Source organism: Prosopis cineraria, unplaced genomic scaffold (assembly GCF_029017545.1).
Source record: "Prosopis cineraria cultivar Desert tree isolate PC_DT_omini unplaced genomic scaffold, ASM2901754v1 PC409, whole genome shotgun sequence".
In the NCBI taxonomy this organism is placed as follows: Eukaryota; Viridiplantae; Streptophyta; class Magnoliopsida; order Fabales; family Fabaceae; genus Prosopis; species Prosopis cineraria.
Window position 1 is genome coordinate 1 of NW_026555734.1, and position 20,655 is coordinate 20,655.

At 29.9% G+C, this 20,655-nt stretch overlaps 1 protein-coding gene, 1 long non-coding RNA gene and 1 pseudogene across 3 annotated transcripts; all 3 read right to left on the reverse strand.

Moving 5' to 3' along the window:
• Positions 1–411: 411 nt before the first annotated feature.
• On the reverse strand, positions 412–3,520 carry LOC129296974 (acid phosphatase 1-like; annotated as a pseudogene).
• Positions 3,521–12,790: 9,270 nt separating this feature from the next.
• On the reverse strand, positions 12,791–14,291 carry LOC129296976 (putative F-box/FBD/LRR-repeat protein At1g78760). Its single transcript, XM_054935380.1, has 3 exons — positions 13,436–14,291; positions 13,198–13,341; positions 12,791–13,117 (listed from the first exon to the last, which is right to left on the reverse strand). Exons 1-3 carry the CDS (start codon positions 14,144–14,146, stop codon positions 12,848–12,850), a joined length of 1,125 nt encoding a protein of 374 aa, XP_054791355.1. The 5' UTR covers positions 14,147–14,291; the 3' UTR covers positions 12,791–12,847.
• Positions 14,292–16,046: 1,755 nt separating this feature from the next.
• On the reverse strand, positions 16,047–18,758 carry LOC129296975 (uncharacterized). Of its 2 annotated transcripts, XR_008590069.1 has the most exons (5): positions 18,121–18,758; positions 17,771–17,877; positions 17,492–17,548; positions 16,967–17,065; positions 16,047–16,317 (listed from the first exon to the last, which is right to left on the reverse strand). It is a non-coding gene; the product is annotated as an uncharacterized LOC129296975 (long non-coding RNA). The 2 variants fall into 2 exon arrangements; XR_008590068.1 differs by having other exon boundaries at positions 16,047–17,065.
• Between the last annotated feature and the right edge of the window lie 1,897 nt (positions 18,759–20,655).

Consider the following 20,655-nt stretch of genomic DNA (forward strand, 5'->3'; position numbering starts at 1 on the left):
CGATGACTTTCTTTTCTTTTTTTAAAGTTTTAGATGCCTCAAGTCCATAATCTTTATTCTTTCTTTTCTCTTCTATCTCTCAGTTTCTTTTTTCGTGTGTCATTGGGTCAAAATGCTCTAATATTTTCTAATTACTTCTTTATTATTAATAGTTACTCTTGCTTCTTTAAACTGAGTTTCCCGTAAATTCATGTAAAAAAAAAAAAAAAAGGAAAGATAATCAATGACATCATCGTGCTGGGACGGTCAAATAGTTACTGATTACAAATCGGCTCATATAGGTTACTTTTTCTAGTTAAGGATTTGGTGTCTTCTCTCCGACTATATAACTATTTTTAATTAATTCTTTGATGGACATTATTGATTATTCACACAAGACAAAAGGGAAATTAATATTTTTATCCGATATACACAGTCAGCGGGACACAAGACATTGAAATTCCAACTTATGTGCAAAAGCACAGAAAAGACAGAAGAAGACATAATTAATGACTGATTAGGGAACAAAATACATAGGATTGGGAGCTTAAAAGTGCGATTGCCAATAGAGTCTCCACGTAGATCGCTCCATTGATCTCCCACGTTACCCCAAATCCTGTATCCTTCCTTCTCTAATTTCTGTCTTATGTCTGACTTGTACCTCACTGCACTTGTTCCTTTATATTCCCCACTCCTGCACACACACACACACTCACACACGTATATAAACCATGATTATTAATTGAAACACGTAATTATTCATCAAAACACAGCCCCATCAATAATTACTTAATTAGAATCCAATTCAGTAGTAGTTGTACGTAGTCCGTATGTTTCAATCTATATTATACAACAACAAGAAGTCTTATTTTATTGGTAGGTTCGGCTATATTGATTTCAATCTAATGATAATATCAAGGAAAAATTAATCATTAGATTTCTATAATTTTAATTAAGTTAAAACTTAGTCATTGAACTTTAAGTTGACTAAAATTCAATTAGTATAATTTTGACTCAATTAAAACTAAATCCTAACTTTAAGTAAATACAATTTAATGATTATAATTTTAACTAATAAAATGTTTTGCTTCCTACATTTAAAAAAAACTATAAAAGATGAAGTTGTTTTTTGAACATTAAGGACCATGGTTTAAACAAATAAAATCATAGGAACTAAATTATTTTGAGTCAATGCTTTAAAAATTTGAACTAAGTTTAAATCAAGTTAACATTATAAGAACTGAATTGCAATCAATTTTCAGAATTGAGCTTTGGGAACAGAATCAAAACTATATATGACTAGGAGATTAAGGCTTGTTTGGGTTTTGTTTTCTTTTTTTTGTTTTACAAAACTATTTTGTAATTCAATTTTAAAAATTATTTTTTAAAACAAAACAAAATAAAAAATATATTTGATTATATATAATTTGAAAAAAAATTTAAAGTTAAAAAAGGCCGGTGGTGGTGGTGGGTGCCAATTTTTGATGATAATGGCCTATGATAGTGGTTAACACAACTAAGATAATTTATAATAATCAAATGCATTATATTTTAAAAATGAAAAATGAAAAACAATTATAAGATGTTTTCATTTTTTATGCTTTCAAAAATTAAAATGAGAACAATTTCAGAATATTTAAATCCAAAATACTTATCCAAGAATTTTTTTTATTTTTTAAAAAAATAAAAAACAGTTTTAGAAAACAGAAATTAATTAGACCCTAATTTTTCTAATAGAAGAAAAATCTCGTCCACTTTGATCCATCATTTTTCATCGAATCATGTCATTTCTGTTTACATTAAGTGGAATGACTTTAGATGATTAACAACACATGTTGCGATGATAGGAAACATGTAGTAGAGATTTTATCAGTGAAATTAAAAAAATTAAAGATTAATTCATTGTTGATCTTCAATTTGAATTCTTAAATCGGAGGAGGAAAAAACAAGAACTATATATATACAGTCTGAAAATGATTAATTACCTCAAAATAAGACCGTAGGTAGAGTCCTTGATTTGCGCAAGTTGTTGAGGGTGGCTTGACCAAGACTCTTCGTCTCTTCCACTGACTAAGAACACTTTGAATCCTTTTTCTGTGAGTTTCTTCTTAAATAATTCAAGAACTGACGGTATTGCTGGGGCTCCTTCCTTTGCTTGCCCACGCCCTAAACCCTGCTGGATCATATGGCTCACACCTATATACATAATATTAATTAATTACCTCTTTCATGTGTCAAACTTTATAGTACTAATGTTGCTTTTGTTCAAAGTAGTTTCAACTTTTTAAATATTAATATAATATAACAACCTATTGTAAATGACTTTATTTTTTTTTTTATCAGATATAGACGAGCAAGTTTTTCAATTAGTTTAGTCTAAATATTTTAAAATTGGGTCTTTAGATTTAATTGTTGTCATGTGAATAGACAAGTACTTGGGTGGGAAAGATTGAAGACCTGAAAGTTAGAGGTAGGGACTCCATAACTATGAAGCGGCCTCTCTCTCTCTCTCTCTCTCAGAGAGATTATAGATATATATATATATATATATATGATGACTTATAATTAGATTAAGATTTTCTACTTGACCAGTATGTTACATTTTCTATAGAGAACAAGAGAACGTGCTCTACTCTAACCTATGTTACAGGGTGTGGAGGCAATTTATATCAAAACTCTAAAGAAATTATTTTCTACTATTTAACATTTGATTGTCCCATCAAGATATAATACAAATTTTATCTTCACTAGCTAATGTTTTCTTTTTAATTAGTATAGAGGACAGGTTAAACACTGGGCCGGCAAGACTAGGTCCGTGGCTTGTCACCAAGAAAGGTAAATTCCATGCCACTAAATTATAATTCTGGTAAACCCCAACCATGCATTGCTTTATTTTCCCCCAATATCTTTCTTATTATGCCCTCTAAAAGTATTCATGAGATTGTGAAAAGAGTGAGATGAGACACACACGTACCCAAATCTCTTGGTTTTGTAGTAATAAAGATTGGAGAGGCAAGTGTCGTCAACGTCAAGACCCAGGCATCGAAGGAAGAATTAGAAGAGATTGGAATAGAATCGAGGAAGGTGAAGATCTGTTGCTCACACCAAATCCAAGTCCCCCTCGTACTGTCCATCGATCATGTAACTCTCAACCTCTGTCTGACACTCTGTTGGCACTGTCCTCCACGCCACCACATTGTTCGCCTCCCTCCTAATCTCCAACTCAGACAAAATTTCTCATTGCCTGAATCTACGACAAGATGAACAACATGATTAAGATAACAAAAACTAAACTAGTCATTGAACTGATAAGATATTGTCAGGGCAATCATAAACAAAATATATTATTGAACCGGATGATTACTTGTTCAACCAGCTGAGTTGAGATTTTGATATTATGGTTAGCACTACTTAGAAATTGAATCACCTGAAGAAGTAGACGATGAAGGAGGAGGAGGAGCAGCAGCAGCAAAGGTGGTGATGAAGCGTTATTTCTTCTGGGATGAAGCCTTATTGCGATGGTTGATGACTTGGAGGACATTGTTACTAGTGTGAAGAGCAGGATTAGGGGGAGAGAATTTTTTGTGAGTTTATCATTTTGATTTTGCATATATTGAAACAAGATATGAAAGTGTTTTTGTGGGGAATGAGGTGGGGAATATATTATAGAAGAAAAAGGAAGAAGGACATGCATGCATATGAATAGCACTGATTCTCTCTCTCTCTCTCTTCTGTGTAATCACTTTTGAGAATTGCATTTGGGTGGGGATTGCCGGCACACACCAATTATCTATTATGTTGGTTTGCTTCACACCACACCAAACTGCACCTAATAATTCAATCTCCTGTTCACGCCAAAAGGAAAAGGCAAAAGTCAATTTTTTTTTAAAGATTTTTTTGTCAGTTTTCATTAGTCAATTAAATTATTTCAAATACATATAAATTTAATGTAGTTTTATATAACTACTTAATATTCAGTATTAGTGTTTGAACTTAATTAATTTCACTTAAATGATAATCGAGTCAATTAACTCCCAACCTCCAACCAACGAACTTAGTTACTTTTAAAATTCATCAGTAATAATGTTTGCCTAAAAATTGGGATAACATTTTTAACATATTATTTTTAGTTTTTAGAAGTTTTTTTTCATTATTTTGTTTATTCTAGACATCATTCATCAAATGAGCAGAAACATTGAGATGATAGTGTATGGAAAATAATTAAAACTTCCAATTTTCTTTTACATATATATATATATATAGGTTAATTGAAATCCCAAGGGCTCACCAAAGATAGAACATGCCTCCAAGTTTAAAGAGCACTTACACATTAATAGGATCATCACATCGATAACAAGATTTGGTCTCACAACCTATAGGTTAGATATGGACCAAACCTTACCAATTTGACAAACCTTGTTAGTAAAACCTCCACATTTCTTTTACCATATTGAAGTATAAATTGAAAGACAGTTGACATCCGCATGATTTTCTCAAGGCATTATAAATACCTATTTGAAGAGAAAAAAATGCAATAGATTCTGCTTAGAAATTATTCAACTCTCGTCTCCCCATATGAATTCCTCTAACTGTATCCTAAATCCAATTATCTAAGTCATTGAACCCTTATTAAACCATGTTAAAAATCATTTGTGATTAAATACATAGCTTCCAATTTTATATATAAAAATAAAAATAATACATGTTGGTTCTTCGCCAATTTTTATTGTTAATTCACTTTTATATTATTTTTAACTAATATTATTCGGTTTTGACTGATGTATAGGTATTTAATACTTAAAGTTTTTTCTAAGATATAATGAAAATTTTAGTTTAGTCCGTCAAGTTTGTTACAGTTATCAATTTAGTCCCTCAAATTTATTTTTATCAATTTGGTGTCTTATATTTTCTTAAATTAATAAGTCCTTTAAATTTTAAAACATAAATTGACTCTTGAAATAATCTAATATATAAAGTATATTGGATAACTTTACATGTGTGTGTGGTTAAATGAGAATAAATTAATTCTCAAATTAGTTTAATTTTTATTAATAAATCCATTTCATAATTTTTTCTGTTAACTAGTTTTAAAAAATTACAAGGTTATTTTTTTTATAACTAAATAATTATACTCATTTTCATTACTTTACATGACTACCATCAATATTTATTACACATGTATGTCTGCAAATTTTAATAGTGTTTATTTTTTTTCATTAATAAGACTAAATAAATCGATAATCAAGGCAAATTTAAATGATATAAATGATAAAAGTAAACTTTAGGAATTGAATCAATAATTGAGACAAATTTAAGAAATTAAAAGTTACATTATCCCTTTTTTAATCTAATAAGGGTTTTATTTAATGATTTCTATAGTATAATCTATTCGTAATGTTACTATAGTTTTTTTGGCAGAAAATAATGGTAACATAGATGAATCAGTTAATTCACTAAAACAACAAAGAAAAAAGCTGACATTAGGAATGAATTATTGTACATGTTGGTACATGGAAAAATAATTTTTAAAAAAGTGCGAAATAAATCTAGAAAAACTAAGATAGATGCATTTCACATTTTTTTAACGAAATAATTTTCTAGAAAATAATAAAAATTCCTTTTTATTTTCACAGCCACTTGATATATATATATATATAGATATTATTACACTATTAATATTAATTGTGACTCCTGAGTCAGATTTTAAAGGACATAGCTTTTTTAAAGCATATTGTGAAACCACCCAAACTATAATTTTGGGTGAAGTAATAACTAATTTTTAACCAAATGCATATAACCTCCCCCCCCCACCCCCCCAATTAGAGCTTTGGTGTCTCGGGTCGGGTCGACTTCGTCTTTGGTCCATACTAATTTGAATATTTGATAGCAGCTTGTGAGTATCTTTTCAAGAGACACGCCTCTCATCAAGAATTTAATAGTTGCTGCATAGTAACTCATGACCTCTGGTTAATGAATGAAGTTTATTCAGCAATGTATAACTTTTAACTCCAAGATGCTATGTATATATATATTAGAGAGTTACCAACACATAGAGATTAATCTCAGTTAGAGTACTTTCGGAGTGCACTTTAGATTTAAACTTCAAACTTTATTTAAAAAAAAATATTAAGTGCATATTTAATACTCCCTCTGTTTAAAAATATAAAGTATTTTTAATCAAATATTACTCTCAATAAAATAGTTACTTACTTCAAACTAATTCTATCTTTTCATATTTATCCATATTAAATAACTTATAATAAATATAAATCCATTCATCAATAGGGGCACTTTTTAAAAAAGGAAATAATTATATTTTGAAAGACTAAAAATGGCTATATTTTTTAACATCAAATTCCTCAAAAATGCTTACATTTTTTTAGCAGAGGGAGTATACCAAAAAGTGTATTGTAAAAAAGAAAATGAAAATTATATTAGAAAGAAAATTGAACACGTATATATATATAGATATCATTTTCTCTAAAAATATTTTTTTGCTTGCCAAATATTGCAAACTCTATAGTTTACAGAATCAGTGTTAATGAAAAAAAAAAAAGGTTTGATACATATTTATTCATATAAAAAAAGGAAAAAAGGGAAGGTCAATGACAAGTTATCTCAGTGGCAACATCACCGCTTGTAGAGCTAGTAATTTGAGCAAAGCTAATGGTCAGATTGAACTCGTCCAAAAAAGTAGAGCCGGACTGACTATAAAAGTTTTTTTAAGATGATAGAATACTTTAAGTCCAATCCGAATAAGCTCAGCTTGAATTAGTCCGACTCGAATAACTTGATCATTGAAATTTATATCTCTATATGTATGTAAAGTTGGTAATTTTGGCAAGCCCAATGGGCCGCCTAAACCAATCGAAAAAAAAAAAGTCGGGGAACTATATCATTTTTTTTAAGAGGATGGAATGTTTGAAGCCCGATTTAAATTGAACCTAATTCAAATAAGTTTAGGGTCTGTTTGAATTACCGACTTTACCTCTTTGCATGTGTAGATTCAGGGTTCGAACCCTCCTTTGGACACGTGGTAGTATGAGTCGCATTTAAATTGATCATTTCAGAAAAGAAAAAAAAAAAAGGAAAGAGATGATGGGAAGTTGGGTCGGAATGGAGCACGAGAGGGGAAAAGGGGGAAAGCGTCAGAAGGCACATTTGCAGAGAAAAGTGGCTACAACGGCCCACCCACCGACTCTTTGCCATCCCCACAACATGTCACCCAACTCTCCATTAACCCCTCACTTCCTTTCCTTTTTTCATTTTTAATTATTTTACTCCATTGAAAATTTTGCATAGCTATTTTCTCATCATCACTTAAAATTTATGTGATGAGTTGGATCTTGCATATCATCGTCAGGGTTATTCAAGCATGCCTCAAGCTCAAATAATGTTATATGAAGTTACTTATAAATTGTCAACCAATAAGGCTTTTGATCCTCAATTAATAATGACATTCGAACCCATATCCTTATGTTATATGAGTAGAATCCTTGCCATTTGCCAACTAGATCAACCCTTCATTGGCTTGTATAATTATGTTAAAGAAAAAGAATATCACACATTTTTTTAATTATTAAAATTAAATAAGTATTTTTTGTAATACTTCAACCAAAAAAATTGAATTTTTTCTAGGTATGATATATAGATATATATATATAGATGAACACATATATTATAAGTAAATAGTAAGTAACATATCCTGATCCAAAGATACTCCTTCCGAATCCAAAATATAAGGCATTAATAATTAATTCATGTTTTTCAAAAAATGTTAGTTAAAACTTAATTTCTTAAAAATTTACATCTTTTCAATTTTACTATCATTAAATACTCCATATAAATTCTTTAATGATAATAATTAAAATTTCAATATATTATTTAAAAAAAAAAAGAGTAATAATGAAATAGGGGTATAGTTAAAAAAATAATTATAAAGTTACTTAATACCCTATATTTTAAACTAAGCAAGAATTTTAAAAGATGTCTTCTATTATGATTTCGAGAAATACATCAAGATTGAGAATTTAACCTACTTGTTTCAAAAACAAAACCCTTATTATTCATTGGTAATTATATATGTTTTCTTTTACTTTTTGCAATTACTTGATTTTTATAATTAAGAATATATATACACATATATTAATAGAGATTTACTGAAATTTTTTATAGTTTGTAACAACCTTCGGAAAAAAATTTAGGCCCTGTTTGGTATGTAAGAATTCTACTTGTGAAAATGAAATTGACACAAATCTAGTTTTCAACATGTTTGGTATGATAGAATTTGGATTCTCAGAATCAGTATTCCAACAAAATGGCTAGAATTGGATTCCATCACAAGCACGATAGAATTGTCATGGAATCATCTCCTGGACATTTTGGCCCTCAGTATCATTCTGCCTACTGCCTGCACACACCCCACATAATCCCTAGCGCCGTTGCCCCCTTCATGAATCGAACCTTCATGGCCACCACTACAAGCATCCATAGATGATTCAATATGAGCCGTGAAATCAAGAGCTAGAGTTGTCAAACGTTCATTAGGGTCAGCGATTTTGGTGGTTGCAAAATCGAAGGCTAGCTAAGTGCTTGGGACAACAATCCTCAGGATTTGAAAGCACTAACCAGGTTTCAAGCTTTCTTTGCGAACTTTGGCTCCGAGGCAGAAGACTTGGCGTCCATGGTTAAGAACACTCAGCAAGGTGCTTGTGGGGAATTTGCGATCAAATTGTCCGGCAATGATGTGGCATTCTTCATCTGTGTGCGATGGGTGCTTTATCCCTACATCACTCAAAATTCTTGAGAAGCTACTGTTGCAGTGGGATACTAGGTGGAGAAGAGCTATAGCGTCGAGGGTGAAAAGAAGACCATTAATCTTGAAAAGGGCAATTTGGTCTTTTCAAATTTTAAGTATATATTTTTATTAAAATTATATCAAGGATTTCATCTTCGTACCAAATACTTTTTTTAAATTCAATTTTATTCCAATTTTAATTTTGATTCAATTCTGATTTTCATCAAAAATTCTTTTATCATACCAAACGAGGCCTTAGTATGGTTCAAAAAAAACTGTCATAATTTTCTTATTGTTTTAAAAGAGGTTGGTGGCAAATGTTGCCCCATGATTTTCCGAACATTAAGATCTCTATTTCCTCTTTAAAGAATAACAATATTAATCAGAAATAGTAGCAATCAGTGGATCCGGAATCCACGCATGAAAATCTAGGAAAAGATTCTGTCAAAGAAAAGGAGAAAAATAATATTCAAAAGGAAATTAACAAAGTAAATGGCCAATTAACCATGGGAAAGTGGCTGTCCCCGTCCAAAAAATATGGCGGCCAACCCTAAAAAGGCAAAAATCTACAATATAAAGGATATAACATTTTAAAATTTCATCAATTTTTGATTATTCGTAGATGGAAACTTTATTATTATTTTCAAATTTGGCTGATACTGCTTTTAATATTAAAATATTATATGATTTTTTTATTATTTCCATACTGTTATATATGTCAATATTATTCAATGTAATTAATAAAATCTACCTCACTGATTTTATGGAATGCATAGAAATTAAATGTGTTTTAGTTATGATAAGCTCGTAACAAAAAATAAATATAGAGAAAGTGTGAAGCCAGCCATTTAAGCGATACATACAATGTAGAATTCAACATCCTCACAGAATGTTTTTTTCTCCCCCGGTTCATTTCTCTTCAAACATTTTATCTTTTATTTCAAAGGTAAAAAGAGATAGGGATGAACCTCTGTCCCAACGGCTTGCATGTTACCCCTTGCAGTTCATGGCAGCTTGTAGAAATAGCTGTGGTCACTTAAAACACAAATTTTAGGAGTTCATGTGAATGCAAAAAATCTTGAATTATTAATAAGGATTAGCCTGACCCCTATGGGTTCAAAAAAGTTGTTTGCACTAAATTAATATTTTTCTCAAGTTTGACATTTATTGACATGACTCAGGGATGGACCTAAAAGCCAGTATCATTCTTTTCTTATTTTAAGACATATATAAAGTTAAAGTACCTTAAGAATAAGCTTCGAAGTGTAAACAAAATAATATAAACCCTAAAATATAATATAAAGCATAATATTTTTTAGTCTTCAAAGTTATGGTTTTTTTTTTTTTAGGTTAACTACAATTATCTTCCTATTAAAGGCAATCAAATTTAAGGTATTGTTGAGAATTAAGTGTAGACATCTCTTCTTGCAAAAGTTCAAATATTAGTTTGCCATATTATAAGATATTAGCCCTTTTAATTAAACCCAACTTTTTGTTTCTTCAACTAAAAGTTTAAAACAAAATTATATGGGCTTATGAGATAGTCCAAGCTTGAGTTTGAGCTTGTTTTTGAGTAGTTTATAAGAAGAGGGCCTAACAACCCTCTTGTATATCAAAATCTCCTAATTTTTAAGGCCAGCCCTCAATTTTTACAGAGCCTGAAGGGTAGTTTGATGGAATGTATTGATTGCTCTAAAACTATTCTTAATTGAGCCTAATAATGCTTAAATACGATACAGTCAAAAAGTCATATACAAAAAATGATATGTTTTGAGAAGATCTGAAACACTGACCAAAATGATAAATGAGATCATAAAACACTAGAATTGCAACCATCCTGAAACCTTCTTTTCAATCAAAGATGGATAGGAGAACCGCATAATATTGGGACAATGATCCAATGAAGCAAGAGGTGAGTGCTCTATACATCCATAATTCATATCACACGAAGTGCTCAACATTCACTCAGGCTTCAAATTAATGGCCAATAATCCCCTACCAATCAGATTGGATAATGGCATGTATTCCTAATGGATTCTCAACAAACATGTTCCAATTTTGGTTTTTTAAAGGAAAAGCTTTGACTTTAGTTTTATCGCAAAAAGTCAAAAGATAGATAGAACATCGACAAAAACATATATACATTGTGGGTGGGTGGGAGGATCCCACCTCATACATTGGAGCATATTTCACCTTATAAGTTAAACAACAGTTACAAAAATAGTTATAAACTACCTAACAATATTTTCAGAACTAGAATGGACATTAAACCATAAAGGCTAGTTGCTCACGGTTTTAATAATAATTAGTTTATATATACATATATATGTAATTAAATTAATATGCAAGTGTGTGTAATAATATAAATATAAGAAAAAAAAAATGAAATTGCTATGTAACTTGAAAATATGAAATTTGGAGCCACCTAATTCAACCACTATTTCAAGATTTTTTGCGGTTGTGGTCCAACCACTTGTCAGCAGTGGTCCACTAGCTAAAATTGCTAGATGGTTCAAATTAAGTTATTAGAGTGATCAGCCAGCAGTCCAACTAGTTGGACCATTAAGTCTGATTTTGAAATCATTGCTACGTAACAATGATGTTCTTATATAGGCAAAGAAAAGCCAACTTTTAACATAGTGTTTGGTTCAATTAAAAAAAAAGGGGGAGGCAAGAAAATTTTTTTGGAAGAAAGGAAAGAGAAGGTATTATATGAAGGGGATGGATTTTATAATCCTTAATCCAAATCCAAATCCCTTCAATATGGAAGAGAGTGTCAGGAAGGAAATTCATATGGTGTGTTTGAATTAATAAGATATGATTTTAGATTGGACTCAAATCCATTTCTTTTTTTATTTTCTTTTTAATTCAAAATTCCTTTAATACCTAATTATTTGAAATTTCAATCACTTCAAACACATCATTTTCTTTGTATTTTTACTATTGATATCTTTATGACTCTTGTATGTTCTCTTATCTCCCGTTAATTGAAAAATATTGGCAAGCTCATCACTTTCAAATTTTTATTTTTATTTTTTGAATACCAACGTATCTCTCTCTTCTTGAATTTTTTTAAATTATCCAAACAAAGAATTTTGAATTCGAGATTTTAAATCTAAATTCATTAATGCAAACGCTACCTTTTTTTTTCTCCCCTCAATTTTGTTTTAACCAAACAAGAGGATGAGAATACCTTTCCTCCATCCTTTTGAACCAAAACAAGGAGAAGGAAGCAAATGCCTCCCCCCTTCCTCCCTTCCACTCCAACCAAACATACCTAATTTTTTTTTTTGTAAAGCCATTACATATTAATAGAATGAAAGAAAATTAAAAAACATAAATAAAAAATAATTTTTATATTTAATCTTTGAATATATAATTATTGAATAATAGTTTTAAGAGCCATCAGTTATAAAATTGAAAAAAAAAATGAGAACGGAAAAGTAAATAGCTAGAAATAAGGATTCCATAAGATGCAATTTGTTTAGTCTAAATACTTGCTTGGTATATAAGAAAATTAAAAGTGATAAAGACAAATTATATGAGAGATAGTAACCAGCTATTCATTTACAATTTAGTTAATTTCCATAATCTATCAAAGGTTCAACAAGTTCTCCATACAATATATGAAGAAGCTTTAGTACTAAATCCAATTCATCATTATTAGAAAAAGTAAGAAGAAGTATAATTAATCAAAATATATGTCTCATGCTCACATTAATTAATACATGGGTAAATTTGGGAAAAAAATTCAAAAAATATCGAATGTCCTCTATTATGAACCAAGTTTAGTTGGAAAACGATGTTTTGAACAGGAGGAAATATATCATATGAGCTAAACAAAAGTTAGAAATCTGCACAGCCCAAAGATAAAGAATATCTTCTCACATCAAGCAGAAGCACAACTGAAACAAACTCCATGAAGTGCCCTGAAATATGATAAATATGTTTCTAAGATGATAATGATGTACAACGTAAAATATTGCCAAGATAGTCGGATGGGAAATCAGCCAAAATAAAATAAAGAAAGAAAAACATGACTAACGAACATTTGCTATAAATTTCAGAAAATTAATGGAACAAAAGCCTGCAATTCACAGAACGTCTAGGACATGATGATAATCTTGTGATCATTTGGAGTTTCGAATTTTCATTTTCCTTTTTAGAACTGCAAATGGAGATGTCCCTCAAAACACTTGCGTTCTTCATAATAAATGCTGCAACTTCAAACTCACATTCCGATCCTCTATATTCACCGAGATAAAATTTCCTAAGATGCGTTGAAAGACATTGAGGAACATCAAGCATTGAATGATCCTTCAAGCTTCTCTTAAAATCCAGCTAACGAAACATAATACACATATCAGTTAGAAAACTAGCTAAAAGTGGTGTGAACATGAATTAAGTTAAAATGAACAAACCTTATGAATAGTCAGAATTTCAAGTTTTGGGAAATTTCCAAGACATCCCAAAAAGTTATTCCCATCATCAATTAGCCATAAGATTTCCAGGTGAGTTAAATTATAAAATGTTGGAATATCAGACATAGGTAGTATACACCCCATCTGCATTAGGAAAAAGAAACAAACAAATAAAATTTTATGGATATCATCAATTTTGATAATGAAAAATCACTACAATATAAATCATTATTAGTACCTCATCAGCAATCTGAAGAAGCCTAACATTACTAAAAGCTTTCAACTGAATCCAAGATGGATTATGAACTTTTGCTGACACCAAATGTTCAAGCCTTCCAATTCTGAGGACGGATCTATTAGTAGACCAAGATTTTAACACCAAGTCTTCAAGAAGAGCACACCCATTAAGAATATTAATGGCAGATTCAGGATTTGAAAATTGAACTTTCACCAGATGCAATACTTTGAGTGAAGGCAAATTAACATATCGAACATTCAGCATAACATGAGCCAACTTTAAAACCTTAATGGTACTGCTATGGAAAATGCAAGCAGGCACATCAACGTGACTAGGGGAATTTAAATATGAAAAACATAGCTCCAGATGCTCGACCTTACGATTTATCAGTGAGTTAATCCACATATTAATCCTGATAAGAGGCACCTTGAGTTTCTCACACTTGAGACGAAACATGTTTATCGGTTTGGGATCTGACAAAAACAAGACTGCATCTACAAATTGAATGAAGCCATCAGGTCTAGAAAATCCAGTGTCGTGAATGTCAAGAGCGGGCATTGATAGCCCTAGCTCTCTCCACCTCTTGGACAAGATCAAGCTCTTGGATATGGCTTCTTTTATGGGAAGAAAAGAGAGGATGTGATGAAGCAGAGGGTCTGGTAAGCTGCTAATCCTATCACTACCTCGTTGTCTAGGCTCTACTTTTGCCATGCCGTACGTCGTCGCTTCGCTGGATGAGTGGAAATTACAGAAGAGGATATCGGAGAAGTTTTACAGAATGAAGCTTAATTACTTGGATTTCTGCCGGAGACCGGAGGGCTACGAGTTGAAGGCGGTGGCTTTAGAAGAACTTAAGAATAATGGATGAACTAGGATTCAGATTTAGATATTCAAGAATGGATGTGAAAAAAAATATATAGTTGTTGTAATATTAAGTCAGGTTAGCTGCACATTTTTCTCTCCTTATTATGTGGACGATCAGCTAATTATTTTTTCGATAATATCATATTGTTATTTTAAGATTTTATCCGCAGGTCGTTGATTTAGCTTTTATTTATGCTGTGATTTGCTGCATTAATTAATTCTTCTATACAAATAAAAAATCATATTAATGGAGATTCTTCCCTTTTTTTTTTTTTGCCAGAAACATGAAATATCATTTAAAATTGAAGGATTTAAAACGACAAATTAAGTACAACAAACCAAAAATAAATAAAAGAAAGAACACAATCAAAGATACCCTAAACCTAATAAAAATGACAAAAAGAAAGAGAAGAAACCACACCACCGGGATTTCTTCCTATTTGCTGTATTAAAAAATTGCATTTAATCTGATCCAATTATTGATTAAATCTTATAAAATTCAATTTACATAGAAATATGTGTTGATATGCATTGGCTTTTGTTTTAAGGATTAAGAATAATTATTAAAAATAGTTTATATTTTACCATGCTACTCCTAATTTTATATTTGTTCATTTTTTATTTTATATATTTTAGGAAAAATTAATTAATTTGCAGGTTCTTATAGTTTTTTTTAATTTTTAATTAAGTTTCTATAGTTTATTTTGTTTTTAATTAAACCTTTATAATTTAATTCATTATATGTGTGTGTATAAATTTTTGTAGGAAAAAATCAATAATGAATTATTTATTTTTTAAAAAATTATTTTTCAAATTATGAAGACCTAATTCAAATAAACTGTAGGACTTAATTTAAAGTTGAAATTAAAATATGCTATAAAGACCTATAGATATATTTTTGAAAAAATTACAAATAGGTCCAATGGAAACAACTTATTTAAAAATAAATCATGTGAAATTCAAAAACTATAATCCTTTAAAATTTATGTATAATTTGAAATTGGGTTGAAAAGATGCTATTACCCTTTAAATATAAACATTAGACTGAAAATATATTTACCATTTACTTACAATTATAACTTCACAATTTGTGAGTAAAACTTGATTTACTAATTTTATTTCATATTTTATAAGCAATATATTAAAATTATATTTACTATTCATTTATAGTTATAACTTTACAATTCACGTGTAGAATTTCTTAATTTATAAATCCTATTCACATATCCTATTTCATTTTTTATAATTTGCAAAAATTCTTAATTTATTTACAAATATTTAAATATTTTTACAAACTATCATATCTCTTTTCCATTACCCTGTCCCCAGCAACTTTTATAACTACAACATTTTTACCTTCTAACAACATTTAAAAAATGTAGCGAGAACTTTTGCCTATAATTTTAAGCAACATCTTTTAATTGTTACCTAAACTAGTGTATCCAAAAATCTATGGCAACATAAAATAAGCTACAATTATTAGCTAACTATAAGCAACGGTTTTGAAATGTTACTTAAAGTTGCTATATTTAACAACTGTATCCTAAATGTCCTATACGCAACAGTTTTGAATTATAAATGTAAATCTATTTAGAGTATAATTAATAATTATTGCTTAATAAAATATCAATGGCATCAATTTCTAAATGTAGCATTAATTTAAAAAAAATGTGTCAAATATCAATTGTCATGGTAAATAAATATATATAACAAAAACATAATTCAAGAAGCATGATTAAGTGGTCAGTTGTAGCATTGAAATACAATCAATAATAATTATATTGTACATAGTGAAGTGCATAAACTTTTGAACATGAATCCATGTGCTTATACGCAGCCACACTAAAGAGAATTTGGTTTGATCAAATGGATATATAGAACAATGTAAGTATGACAATAGCACTACATTACATTGAAAGCAAGTCTGTATATCAAAGTAAATGGAAACCCTCATTGATATCTCTTCAACTATTTTGTTAGAGCTCCTCATTTAAATCTCTTTAGTTAGAACCACCTTCCTACATGAGAAAAATATAAAATATTGTATCAAATAAAAAATCTTGCCTCATGATATTAAAAAATAATAATAATAAGCTTGCAAGTATAAATTCATAATAGAGGAAGGCAAACTTGTTTCACTCCATAAAAAAAATATGTTAATGAATTTTGGATCAATTTCTACACAATCCAATAAATATGTTAAACCTTTGGCCAAAGGAAAATAATCCATATTTACCTAAAAGCATTATGCTCAATCTTAATCCATATTAACCTTGTTAAGTTTGGTCTTGTTAATTACAACACATTAATTCAATTCTTTCATTAGCAATTCTGATAGTGAAAAGAAAAGGGAAAATGAGAACACAAATATGCTAGTGTCTGGAAAGTCTATTCAGTGAAAAAAAAAAAAAAAATTCCTGTTATGTTTTGAAGACAAATATAATCTGACAAGCATGAAAAAAATAAATAAATACCCACTACAAAATTCAATTCAAATGGAAATTAAATACAGGACTTCTTAACCAAATGAAAGGTTCAAAACAGTCCACTTAAAGCACAAAAAAAGAACCAATGAAAACAAGAATGTTCAACGCTAAGCATAACCAATAAAAACCAAGAATATTTTTTTATGCATCAAGATTTAAGTGCAAAGGGTAGGAACATTACTTTATGTTTTTGCAGCACTGTTACACTTCAATTTCCTCCACTAGAGTTTTGTCTGAGGAAAGTTTCAATAAGTCGCTTGGCTGCTCTCTCAGCAATTCCCTGCGTGGAATTTCAGTTCATATACACTACATTCAATCCTTCAAATAGTTGCGAAATCTCATCACCTCAGCTTCAATGGCTTACTTAAAATAAATAAATATCACTCTTTATTCTACAAACATATTAAGAAAACTCATCCTAATTGAATTTTGAACTTCACTGTTCACTTTAAAAATAGTTCATCTTTTGCTAATACAGAGTTGCTATAGTTTTGGCTCAAAAAGAAAGAAAGAAAGAAAAAAAGAGTTGCTATAGTTTAAAAAAAGGAGGTAAATTAGAAAACATTATCAGATCACCATGCCATACTCTCCAACCAAATGAACTCAGAAAAAAGATTAAAAAAAAAAATCAAAGGCAACTATGATCCATATGAAGCTCAATGTTAAACAAGAACAAAAAGGTGAGATGGATAGATAGAAAAAAAACCTTTCATGGTAAATTGGCGGAGCACCCTTCCACTCTAGTCAACTCCGTATAAACATGCTACATACATGTTGCACAACAATTATAATCAGTTAACAAATTTTAAGGTAGCACGCACATAGTTTAATAGAATTGACACAAACACTTTTGCCAAAAAAGAAAAGAAAGAAAAGAAAAGGGATCTGGCACTTGGCACATAAAAAAGCTCGAATAACAAAAACTCTAAGAAGCTGAATTAAAACCTTGTGATTGACTTAATGCTTATTTAACTTTATGGCTGACCTATGAAGCTGCCTTTAGGCCCACGCCTCTGTGATCTCCCAATCGTTGCCTCATCTCACATATAGCAAATATCAAATAAAAGGCAAGGTACGTAGCGCCATATGACACTTGCAAGGTATTAATTGAAAATTCATATCAGTATCTAATTCCAAAACTGTGTAAATGTGTGAGCATGCTGCCTTGAACTACAACTAGAAGCAAAACAATTAGTTATAGTTTTAAGATGAGCAAAACCCACTATCAAAGGAATCAGATCTCACTTTCGAGAACAAATGCTGAGAAAATTATAATTTTAGACATTGTAGAGAATAACTCTTAAAGGGACAGTTACGAAGATAAAAAAGCCATACTTTGATATAAAGTTCCTTAGCCTTTTCCAAATGAGTAACTTCCAGCTTCAGATTTCTCTTCTCAAATTTAAAAATGAACGAACAGAGCAACACATATTGACAGAACATTCACAAAACTCTGTAATTTCGAGAAACTAAATTCTGCTTCTTATCTTTCCATCATCCTTGTCTTCTTCTCAACACTGCTTCTACTTCACACTCCATTTTTAATTCTTAATTTTGCAAAACCCTCAGAATCAGAACCATGTTTATATCAGTTCAACTACAAACATTGAAATTAGTTGCTGAATCAAAAACCAAATAACAGCTCAAGCAATATGATGAAGTTGTAAACACATAAGAACCACGAGAAAAGGCGTAGCAGAAAAGGCTGTACCTATGAGCAACACGAATCAGAGATAGAGGTGAATTAGAGGCTATCCATGAGCGACGGGAATCAGAGGCAGAGCGAGAACTCGTTCAACAGCGGAGGACAGAAATCTCGATTGACGGTGAAGAAATCTACATTGACGACGGACCTTCATGGAAAATGTGGCAAAGGGTAGACGCGAGAACTCAAGGGCACGGGGGAGGCTAGGGCTACATCTTGCATCTCTGGTATATGTGGTTCTGCTTCTGCGTTGTGAAGACAACGAGGATGGGGGGAGCGAAAGAAGTGAGGAAAACGCTGTCGTTCAACGCTACATGAAACAGTTAATAAATGGTTTTTTTTTTTTTTACCAAAGAGTTACTAAATAGTTGAAAAAAATATATTACATAGGCTATAGTTTTTACTTGTCATTTATTTAAAAAATAAAATGCTACAGGTTAAAATTATTGCTAATATTATAATAGGCAACAGTTTCAAATGATTGTTTAATAGTTATATCCAAAAATAGATATCAATAGTTACTTTTAAAAATTGTCCTCTATTTGTATTTTAGGCAACATTTTTACAGTTGTCTGTAGAAAAATTGTTGTCTATAGGAAGTCTAAATACTGGATAATGAAAACTAAAACTTAAAGTATATAAAACTTAAATTAAATAATGAAATCTTAACAATTCATTCAGATAAAGCCTTTAACATTAAAACAATTATAAAAACAAAAAGAAGTATTAGTGTTGATCACAATTGATTGTGATGAAGGATCATGAATTTTGCCTTAACATTCCAAGAGAGCGAGCGATGTGAACAAAGTGAGCAATATGCATAATGATGAAGGAGAACAATGCATCCGATAGTGTGACAGACTGATGAAAAGTGCGAGGTTACTATTTAATTTAGATGGAGGGGCATCTTTGTCATTGTAACCTAATAAATAAGGGTAGTAATATTTTTCACTCCAACTTTAAATTACACTTAACTATGTTCCAACAGACCTACCTATAGTTTTTAAATTTTACAAAATTTATTTTTAAATAAATTGCTTCCATGGGATTTATATGTAATTTGTCCTATATTTTTTATATAATGTAAATATGGATAATGACACATTTAATCTCTCAAATTTGTTTCAATTATCAATTTGGTTCTAGAAGTTTAATTTTTATCAATTTAGTTCTTTATATTTTGTTAAATTATCATACGAGTCTTTTAAATTTTAAAATATAAATTGACTTTTAAAATAATTTAATATGTAAAATATATTGATATGACTTGGCATGTATGAGGAATTAACTAAGAATAAATTAATCCTCAAATGCGCTGACAATGTGTTGACACGTGTGCTTTGACATCCTAATTATATATATATATATATATAGATGGATTGCATTTTCCCATTTTTTCCAAATGGTTAATTATGTACATTTGAAATTTTAATCCGAATTATTTTGTGACTTTTAAATTTGTATCAGAAGCAGCTCACCAAAAGAGAAAGTACACAATTATAGTAATTACTAGTTAAATCTATTAATTCTATTTCTATTTCTTCCACGATATATCAGGTCTTTTAATATTAATGCAGCAGAAAAATATGCTTAACGAAGTTTTCATGTTTTAAATTAAATTAATTTAAATAAATAGAATAAAATTATGTATATATATATATATATATTCAACTTTAATTAATTTGCTTGTTTAAATTGGATTTCTCTCGTCGTATTTAAGGGGGGCGGGAAAAAAAAAACGTATCTATACCTTGTCATGGGCTCAGTTTCGGCGCTCATGCGTCGTGGTGCTTAGGACCAAAATACTGTCATTTGGCAATGTTTTTTTTTTTTTTTTTTAAATCACAAACTCATAATATTTTTTCAGTATAATTCTAAACTATTTAAATTAAAAATTTAATTTGAGCTACTCTAATTTAATTTTATCATCTTAGTATTTAATTTTTTATTAAACGTTAAAATAAAAATTTTATAATATTTATTAATTATTATAATGAGTTTGTGATTTAAAAAAAAAAACAATGCCAAACAGTAGTGTTTTTGGTGCTGAGCACCATGGTCCTCATCTTAGGATGAGCACCGAAACCAATTCCAACTTATCATTTAGGAGAACCCATAAAATCATACCAGATTTTATTTTTCATTCTAACTTCAAAAATTAGAAT

Coding starts and splice junctions, on each gene's coding strand:
- LOC129296976 (XM_054935380.1), bottom strand. CDS start 14,146: ATGGCAAAAGTAGAGCCTAGACAACGAGGTAGTGATAGGATTAGCAGC. Junction 13,342..13,435: donor TTCTTCAGATTGCTGATGAG/GTACTAATAATG, acceptor TTCCTAATGCAG/ATGGGGTGTATACTACCTAT. Junction 13,118..13,197: donor AAATTCTGACTATTCATAAG/GTTTGTTCATTT, acceptor ATGTTTCGTTAG/CTGGATTTTAAGAGAAGCTT.